Source organism: Gekko japonicus, unplaced genomic scaffold, assembly GCF_001447785.1.
Source record: "Gekko japonicus isolate JY-2015 unplaced genomic scaffold, Gekko_japonicus_V1.1 scaffold5457, whole genome shotgun sequence".
In the NCBI taxonomy this organism is placed as follows: domain Eukaryota; kingdom Metazoa; phylum Chordata; class Lepidosauria; order Squamata; family Gekkonidae; genus Gekko; species Gekko japonicus.
This window is the reverse complement of record NW_015162643.1, coordinates 40,306-50,467: the sequence shown is the minus strand read 5'-3', so window position 1 is coordinate 50,467 and position 10,162 is coordinate 40,306. Positions and strand designations below refer to the sequence as shown.

Here is a 10,162-nt window from a genome sequence, read left to right as displayed (position 1 = left end):
CATAGGGGTGTCAAACATGCGGCCCGGGGGCCACATCAGGCCCCCGGAGGGCTTCTGTCAGGCCCGCAGTGGAACTGGCTGTCTTCTGCTTCTTCTTCCAGTTCTGCTGCTGCTGCGTCATCGTAGGTTTGCAGCTTACAGATACACACCTGAACAGCATACTGAAGATTGCAACAGCACAGACATTTTGATGCAATAATTCAGAGCGAGAGGTGTCCATTATCAGACACTGGTAAATAAATAAAATATTGCAAGAGTGCTAATGTTTTGTTGTAAGCCACCCTGAGCCGCTTCGGCGGGAGGGCAGGATAGAAACCCAATGAATGAATAAATAAATAAATATTGTAAGCATGTTTTTATTTTAAGTTAAAAAAACCCTTTGTGTTTGTGTCCTTTATAAAGTTTATATCTCTGCTACCTGGCATTACATTTTATGACACATGTGGCCCCGCCCGACAAGGTCTCATTTCTGTCAGATCTGGCCCTCATCACAAATGAGTTCGACACCCCTGCATTAATATAAGGGAACAACTCTGGGTAAAGCGGGCAGAGATGGCAATCCCAGAACTACCTGCTCGCACATAAGCCATTTCTGAGTAAGCATGTGCGCTGGGGCTGTAAATCGCCGACTGTGACTAACGACAGGCTGAATATCTGAATGAGCAAGGCTGAAACATGCTCGAGCTTTTGTTTCGTGTGTGTGTGTGGGGGGGGGAACGGTGACATTTGCTCAGGTCAGCATTATGAAGGTCTGCACTGAAATCCCACAAAACAGCACAGAGCGAGTCCCAGGGACCAAACGCAACACAGGTATCAAGGCAAACGTTAACATTTATTCTCTTAAATATAAAAAATAAATCAGTCGTTTCCATCTAAAATATATACCTTTAAAATAAAAAAAAAGTCAGATATCCCCTCCCTTCTTCTCATTAGCTCTCCGACAGCTTGGCCACGGCCTGCTTCCTCTGCTCCGCCGTCATGTGCTCACAGGCTTCTAAGATATTTGCCACAATCAGAGTCTGTTGAATTGTTTTGGCTTTCACCCATATCCTTCCGTTCATTCCCAACACCAACTCGAACGGGTAAAGTTGTCCCAAATCCTGGATGATTTCACAGCCGGGAGCTAGAAGTCTGAAACCAAAAGTAAGAGGAAGGACGATTAACAAGCAGGAAAGTCAACGTACGGCTTTAAAGATCTCTACTGTTTTTTTTCCTTCATGAAAGAACTAAACTTATACAGTGGGCAGTGTTCCCTCGAAGCTGAGTTTGTGTGAGCTAGCTCACAGTTTCTTAGCCTCTGGCTCACACATTTTTGTCTTCGCTCAGGAAGGACGGCTCCAGTATGCAATAGCCAAATCGCTCGCTTACAACTTTAATGCCAGTGGGTCACCAAGTAGAATTTTGGCTCACAAGACTCCACAGCTTAGAAGGAGCATAGACAGCGGAGTTCCCAACAGCCTGTGGGCACCATGGCGCCCAGGAACGCTTTTTCCTGGTGCCCGCCAAGTGTTTTTAAAAACTGGGTGGGACCAGTTGGAGCTTTTGCCCAGCAAAGCTTCTGATTGGCTGTGCAGATTTTTGAAAACATGACTTTTGGCAGCAGCTGCCACCACAGCACAAGGATCTTCACTGCGGTGGCAGCCATTTTGTGACTGGCCCCGCCTTCTGTGGCAGCCATTTTGTGGCTGCATCCACCACACCGTGTCAAAATTCCAAAGGTGCCCGCCGGCTTCCGAAGGTTTCAGACCCCGGCTTCAGTAAATAACTAAGCGTTTACAGAATGTTTAGTAGGTTTTTTTTTTTTTACTATATTGTTTTCAAAGTGAATGGCGCAGTAAAAAAAAACCCCTTAGGGCACCCCTGCAATAGGGAATTGTGAAGAAGAGGAAGAGGAAGAGGAGGAGGAGGAGGAGGAGGAGGAGATTGGATTTATACCCCGCCCTTCACTACCCAAAGGTGTCTCAGAGTGGCTTACAAACTCCTTCCCCTTCCCCTCCCCACAACAGACACCCTGTGAGGTGGGTGGGGCTGAGAGAACTCTGACACAAACTGCTCTTTTTCAAGGACAGCTGTGCCAGAGCTTGTGACTGACCCAAGGTCACATCAGCAGGTGCAAGTGGAGGAGTGGGGAATCAAACCCGGTTCTCCCAGATTAGAGTCCGCGCACTTAACCAGTACACCATGTATGTCCTGCTCCTGGATTATGTCACATATGGGGGAAAGGGCGGAAGGTGCATAAAGTTACATAATTAATCGTGCCTCCCTTTTTAAAAAAATGACCTACAGAGACAAGGCAGAGGAAAGAAGAATTCCTGCCTGCTCACTCTACCGCACTTACTTTCTTATTAAGCCTAAGGAAACCTTAATCAAGAAGCCATCTTGTCCAATGATGCCCATTCCGTTCGCTCTGCCACTGCTGTCTATACAGACCATCTCGGGTTCCATGTCTTTGTTGGCAACGATGAACTGGCCGTAAATAAGGTCTCCCACCTACAGAAAGAAGAGAAGACCAAGACGCCACCAGGTACATAGGAGCAGGGGTCATTTCGTAGAAAAAGAGGTGCAGGAGCTCATTAGCATAACACATTAGCATAACTTATTTGCATATGCCACACCCCCTGACCTCACCGGAAGTGTGTCAGATGGCAACACCCACCGCTCAAGTTCCACTGGACTGTTTTGGATTGATAGCTATGGGGGGGGGGGGCTCTGCAACTTACCTGGCTGCTTCTTGCTCCTCATGGCCTGACTGAGGGCTGCTGGGAGCAGAAGGCGGGGCTTGTTGCATGCGCCTGCCCCCTGAGCTCCTTACTGCCGGAGCTCCGCTCCTGTGTGTTCCTGCACGAAATGACCTCTGCATAGGAGAGTCTGGCGGCAGGCATGTTGTGCTTCGTGAGACCAAGAGTTTTAAGAAACAAAGCCGTTTGCTTGTATGCTGTTTGACGGGTCTTTGACCGTAATAAACTGATTGATTGATTGAAAGCCGTTTGCTCTGCCACAGCACTGACTCGCCTTCCATCCCATTTTTGTCAATGGACCGGACGCCCTGGGTCAGGAATCAGAGGAACCGGAGTGGACCAACCAAGGATAGGGCTGTGCCCAACTCACTCCCACGCAAGCCAAGAAGCAGGAAAAAATATTTGAAGCGCTGCCTCCTCTTCCCCAGAGCGAACGACAGCAGAGCCCGAACTGTCTTATACGCCTCGGCTCCTTTCTTCTTGTGCTTTGCCCCGAGGGAGAGGGTTACAAAAGGATCTCTGCTGATCCCGTGAAAACGCTTCCAAAGCACCTGCTGCTCTTCAAGAGGGGGTTAACGGGTCCTCGCCTGGCTTTGGTTTGCAAAGGAAAACACAGCTGAAATGCAAATCTCAGAGGGCGGTATGAGGTGGGCAGAGAGGTAGGAAGTCCCAGAATATCAAGTGACCTTTCCCAGAGGGCAGCTGATTCGGTATGCAGGAGAACAGCTAGACTCAAGCTTATAAGCAAAAAAAATCAGTCTCTCAGGTGCCACTGGACTCAAATCTGGGTTTTTCCCCCCCAGTTGTGAATATTTAACTCCCTCAGGCTCACATTCTTTTTGCAGCCTGTATAGAGCGAAAGTTTTTGCTTGGTTGGTTTAGCCCCCCCCCCCCCCCATTTTCTTTGGTGCAGAGTGAAGATATGACAGAAGGAAAACAACGCACCATGAAATTGTATATCATTCATGGCAGTCTAACTCAAGAGACTACTTTCAAGAATAACGTTCACACCTTCTCTGTCAACCACATTCGGCACTTAAAGTGTACCTATTTCCTGTTCGGGGGCGGGGGGGAATGTTCCCTCTAAGCTGTGGAGTCTAGTGAGCAAAAATTCTACTTTGTGAGCTACTGGCATTAAAGTTGTGAGCAAGCAATTTGGCTGCTGCATAAATTAGTTTGCTCTGGAGCCCTCCTCCCTGAGCTAAGACAAAAATGTGTGAGCTGGAAGCTAAAGAACTGTGAGCTAGCTCACACTAACTCAGCTTAGAGGGAACACTGGGTGGGGGAGAGACATCCATATTTCCCTTCGGGGAAGCCAGTATAAGTTGTTAGTGTGCATACAAACTTTTTTTCCCATACACCCCCATAAGTGCATACCCAAATACTGCTGAATTATTTTGAGCAGCAGCCAATTCTGTATATCCAGGAAAACCAGACAGATTTTAAAATTAAACATTCCAATCGATGCTCATATTTTAAAAAGGGAAACTGTTCCAGTTTGTTAGTAACATACTGTGGCGTACTTGCTACTTGGGGAGACTGTTTTTCCTTTAAACCACCCTCTGTGTATATAAACCTGGTAGTTTTCTGCTGCCACCAGAAATTAAAAATTCCAATTCTCTCTCTTTGGTAGTACGACCCAGAATACAGGAGAAAACAGGATGTTTAATAGCATATGGAAGGGAGAACAGGCACTAAAGCCAATGAGTAAGGCTATAGGTGTTACGCAAAAATGTCCCCGAGTACTAGATAGCAGTGTTCCCTCTAAGCTGAGTTAGTTTTTTAGCTTCCAGCTCACACATTTTTGTCTTAGCTCAGGAAGGATGGCTCCAGGGCAAGCTAATTTATGCAGTAGCCAAATCACTTGCTCAGAACTCTAATGCCAGTAGCCCACAAAGTAGAATTTTTGCTCACAGGACACCACAGCTTAGAGGGAACATTGCTAGATAGTATGCCACGTATAGCTAGATCTTAAAAGTTTTAAGAACAAGAAATACCTCTTGCAAACAGTCATTCAAATTTCCTTTGAGAGGGGAACAAAAATACACGGAGTTGCATTCCTGATAGAATTTGCAAAACTGATACAAGCAAGGGATGTATGGGATACAAACACTGCTATGTGGGGAAGGCAGGATATTAGTCAAAATAAATAAATAAGGAAAGAAGAGAACAGAAGAGATTGGATTTATACCCCATGGCCCTTCACTACCCAAAGGTGTCTCAGAGCGGCTTACAAACTCCTTTCCCTCCCCCTCCCCACAACAGACACCCTGTGAGGTGGGTGGGGCTGAGAGAGCTCTGACAGAAACTGCTCTTTTTCAAGGACAGCTGTGCCAGAGCTTGTGACTGACCCACGGTCACACCAGCAGGTGCAAGTGGAGGAGTGGGAAATCAAACCCGGATCTCCCAGATTAGAGTCCGCACACTTAACCACTACACCAAACTGGCTCTCCAGTATTTTAAAACGCTGAACTATTGGGCTTAGAGGCCTTAGAGCTTTCCCTTTCCCATCTCATCCCAGCAAAGCTAGGAGAAAGCCAGTCACCCAACACAAAGTATAGTTTTAAGAAGATGCCTGCCAAACAGGCAAAATAATCAATAGGTTCCATCCCTGGCAGGGACAATGCATTCTTATCCCACGCACCTCTCAAATTACAAAGCCTCGTGTCAAAAACCGACGGAGGAACTGAGAAAGAAGCAAAGGCATTCGAACTCTGCTCAAGGTGTAGGCGATGTCTTTAGACACGTTCGCAGACGGACATTCTCGCAAAAACCTTGGGGCTATGCCAAAGAGGTACTAACATTGCCCAATATTACTGCTATGAACAGTGAACGTGGACTTGAAGGCGATCCCTGCTGTCAGTCATTTTTTAGTCCTCACCTGAACATTCGGCCGGTTTCTCTTGGTTGCGCCTTCAAAGGCTAAGTAGGACAGAGAAGCTTGCTCACTCCCGCCAACGTCCAGTTTAAATATGTCCCCGGCTTTCGCAGTCACTATGCCGATCACGTGGTCTCCCTTGACCGGGACGTACTAGGAATGAAAAGAATTGGGAGATTAAACAGTCGCTTCACGTCCACACACCTTTCTCTTGCGACAAACACCGACAATGCACAGTAGTCTCCTAAAACGTAACCCACCATCACAAACCCCAGGGAACGATGCTTCACTCTTTTTGAGATGGTGCAGTGGTTAAAGCGTTGGACTAGGATCTGGGAAACCCAGGTTCGAATCCTCACACCACCACAGAAGCTCACTGGGCGTCCTTGAGCCAGTCACGCCCTTTCAGCCTAACCTAATTTACAGGGTTCTTGTGAGAATGAAATTGAGGAGGAGGAGGATGACGGAGGCCGCGTTGAGTCCCAACTGTGGAGAACAGTGTTGTGAGGATAAAATTGAGGAGAGGAAGATGACGGAAGTCACGCTGAGTCCCAACTGCGGAGAACCGTGGGATCAGGGACCCACATACCCGAGGGACCGCCTTTCCCCACATGTACCCCAGAGAACACTGCGATGAAGGGCCCAGAATTGGCTGGTCCTCCCGAGTCTCAAGGAGGCCGGGCTAGTAACAACCAGGGCCAGGGCCTTCTCAGTGGTGGCTCCACTCTGGTGGAATGAGCTCCCAGAAGAGATCAGGGCCCTGCGGGACCCTTTTGCAGTTCTACAGGGCCTGTAAAATGGAGCTCTTCCGTCAGGCTTTTGGAGCTGCTACCACCACCAATAACTGACAGCTTGAGACAGAAGAGCCCTGCCCCCCACCCCCCCGGGATTTCTAACTACAGCCTTAGCCAGCCACCTAAAACGACCTAAGACCAAAGAGCTGACTGCGAAGACAGAGAACTGTGTAACAACTACGTGATCGTGGCCATCGGCACAGCACCTCGGAACAAAAATGCTTACTGCTCAGCAACTGCATAAACATGAATGCCATTAAGGTAAAGGTAAAGGTTCCCTTGCTCGAAAGCCAGTCGAATCCGACTCTAGGGTGTGCGGCGCTCATCTCCGTTTCAAAGCCGAAGAGCCAGCGCTGTCCGAAGACGTTTCCGTGGTCATGTGGCCGGCATGACTAAACACCACGGCGCACGGAACGCTGTTACCTTCCCACCGAAGTGGTACCTATTTATCTACTTGGAATTTCTTGCTTTCGAACTGCTAGCAAGAAATTTATAGCATTACAGATGCACTAACAATTAATAACAACTAAGTGCTGCCAAGTTACAACTGACTTATGGGGCTCCCTGAAGTTCCACCCAATGGGGTTCTTCAAGGCAGGAGATGAGCAGAGTTGGTTCGCCGTAGCCTTCCTGTCGCATACAGATGCATGGATACAGATGCAATAAGCGCTCCCTGCTTCTTAGTAGATGTAAAGGGGGAATATGTTAAAATGCTTTATTTCCATAAAAGCGGTCAGTACAATTGTTAGTTAAGTAAAGGCTGAAAGAACCAAGACAGCAACATCCAGTTGGGGAACTCTTATCTAAAAACATCAGAAGCTCAAGAAAAATATACAAGGTTTTCCTGACTCTTTCCATTTCTAGTAGTGGAAGGGAAACAGTGCAACCCAAAAAACTAATGCGAGAGAGACAGACAAAGGTTTATCACACTAACGTTTCATGTGAAAATAAGAGTCTGAAGTTTTCTTACACACAAGCATCATACAATGCAAGAAAATGGCATCATCCAGCCTGTGTGAATCAGTGTGTAACAGCTGGATTGTGTCCTCAGTTCTTGCATCTAGGATACGGCAGCACCATAACCTGTCACTGATCACAATGGGTGATGATGCAAGTACTTAACCACAAAATACCACGCATAATCCTGTAACCTTTGAGTTGTCAAAACCCTGAATCCCTTTAAGTCCAATGCCAACAGCAATGCTATAAAAGATTATTTTACATGCCTTTTCTGGTTTGGAATGCCACAGGGGGAAAAAAGCAACAAGTTTTATATACTTCCAGGACAGGGAACTAAATTAGAGTTGGAAACAGGGATCAAATGAGGCAGGCCTATGGTTGTGATCCCAAAATACAGGTAAGTCATTTGCCATTTGGGGTTGCTTAATAGAATTCACATTAGAAAGAAGGGGGGTCTCCATAACGTTTCTAGGCCCTCAAAGGTCTCCCCACCTCTAAGAAGCACACCTCTTCTCTTATTCTTTTCCCCTACTGATGAATTAAATGAGAAACATGTGAAACTGTATCACTAAAATTCATGGTGTCTACATACTATAGCAGTGTTTCCCAACCTGTGGGTCGGGACCAAGGCTCCCTCTAAGCTGTGGAGTCCTGTGAGCAAAAATTCTACTTGGTGAGCTCCTGGCATTAAAGTTGTGAGCGAGCGATTTGGCTGCTGCATGAATTAGTTTGCTCTGGAGCCCTCCCTTCCTGAGCTAAGACAAAAATCTGTGAGCCGGAGGCTTAAAAAACTGTGAGCTAGCTCACACTAACTCAGCTTAGAGGGAACACTGGTCGGGACCCAAAAGTGGGTCACGGGTCAGCCTTCCCTAATGGCCGCTCCCGCCCTTTCCACCACTCTCTTTTGCATTTTGGAAACCAAGATCTGACCCTGGAAACAGTATCTTCCATGTCACGAGCCAGTTGACATTTTTTTTCTTCGCTGCATGTACACGCTGAACTACAGTGAACTTCCTAGAATTGGGGGCCGGGGGGTTTAGAGAGAGAGTAACCGAGAAGGAGATGGTCAAGAGGTTGGAATCTAACCTCAATTCTCAAAGGCTGTGCACACTGCAGTGCCACTCGCTTGAGGTTCATAACAGAGGCAGCTGCACCCTTTGTGCCATGGTTGTTGGTTTCTCAGAAACACCTGGCGAGCCACCCTAGGAAACAGAATGCTGAACTAGATGGGTGCCCAGGTCATCATCTGTCCAGGGCATCAAAAACCCTTGGGCCAGCCTTGGATGGGTCACCACACCAAGTCAATTTGGACTTGTAGCTCATCATACCGAAAAGGCTGGGAACCAAGTGCACTATAAAAGCTGTTCTAGCTGTAACTATTAAGAACATAAGGACATAAGAGAAACCAATGTTGGATCAGGCCAATGGCCCATCCAGTCCAACACTCTGTGCCACACAGTGGCCAAAAAATACCAGGGGCCATCAGGAGGTCCAGCAGTGGGGCCAGGACACTAGAAGCCCTCCCACTGTTGCCCTCCCCAGCACCAAGAATACAACTTGCCGCAGACCTAGAGTTCCTACCTATACCTTGGGGCTAATAGCTACTGATGGAGCTCTGCTTCACATAAGAACATAAGAGAAGCCAATGTTGGATCAGGCCAATGGCCCATCCAGTCCAACACTCTGTGTCACACAGTGGCCAAAAAATACCAGGTACCATCAGGAGGTCCAGCAGCGGGGCCAGGACACTAGAAGCCCTCCCACTGTTGCCCACCCCAGCACCAAAAATACAGAGCATCACTTGCCCCAGACCTAGAGTTCCTATCTATACCTTGGGGCTAATAGCTACTGATGGACCTCTGCTCCATATAAGAACATAAGAGAAGGCAATGTTGGATCAGGCCAATGGCCCATCCAGTCCAACACTCTGTGTCACACAGTGGCCAAAAAATACCAGGTACCATCAGGAGGTCCAGCAGCGGGGCCAGGACACTAGAAGCCCTCCCACTGTTGCCCACCCCAGCACCAAAAATACAGAGCATCACTTGCCCCAGACCTAGAGATACAGAGCATCCCTTGCCCCAGACCGAGAGTTCCTATCTATGCCTTGTGACTCATAGCTACTGATGGACCTCTGCTCCATATGTTTACCTGATTCCCTCTTGAAGCTGTCCATGCTTTCTTACACAAGCTTTCAGGAACCTTAAAAATTGCAACGGTGCAAGGAAACGGTTGTCTCTAACATCTCTCTAAAGGTATTCATTACCGTTACTTAGATTTAGTATTTATTTATTAAATTTATAACCCACCCTATCCCACACGTGGGCTCAGGGCGGTTTGCAACATAAGATTCCTAAAACAATAAAAGCGATAAAACCAATAAAACAACAGAGGGCACAATAAGCAGTAACAGAAAAGACCCCTGCCTCATGTCCGGTGAATGAAAAGCTCCAGTACCCAAGTAATGTTGTCTAAAACCGCAGGACACTGAGAAGGGGGAGGGCGGTCGGGTTAGAACGGATAAAAGGAAGTCCTCCTTCACCCAAAGAGTGATTAACACATGGAATTCACTGCAACAGGAAGTGGCGGCGGCCACAAGCATGGACGGCTTCAAAAGGGAATTAGATAAGCATATGGAGCAGAGGTCCATCAGTGGCTATTAGCCACAAGGTATAGATAGGGGCTCTGGGGTAAGTGATGCTCTGTCTTCTTGGTGCTTGGGGGGGCAACAGTGGGAGGGGCATCTCGTGTCCTGGCCCCACTGCTGGACCTCCTGATGGCACCTGGTATTT

General features: G+C 47.6%; 1 protein-coding gene across 1 annotated transcript in view; it reads right to left on the bottom strand.

The window, feature by feature from the left end:
* Nucleotides 1-517: 517 nt before the first annotated feature.
* Nucleotides 518-10,162, bottom strand: part of EXOSC3 (exosome component 3) — a 13,089-nt gene continuing 3,444 nt past the window's right edge. The window contains exons 2-4 of the mRNA XM_015406512.1: nucleotides 5,620-5,769; nucleotides 2,339-2,490; nucleotides 518-1,131 (exon numbers count right to left, since the gene is read on the bottom strand). Coding sequence (XP_015261998.1) covers nucleotides 930-1,131; nucleotides 2,339-2,490; nucleotides 5,620-5,769 — 504 coding nt within the window. The 3' untranslated portion in view covers nucleotides 518-929. The remainder of the gene's footprint in view (nucleotides 1,132-2,338; nucleotides 2,491-5,619; nucleotides 5,770-10,162) is intronic.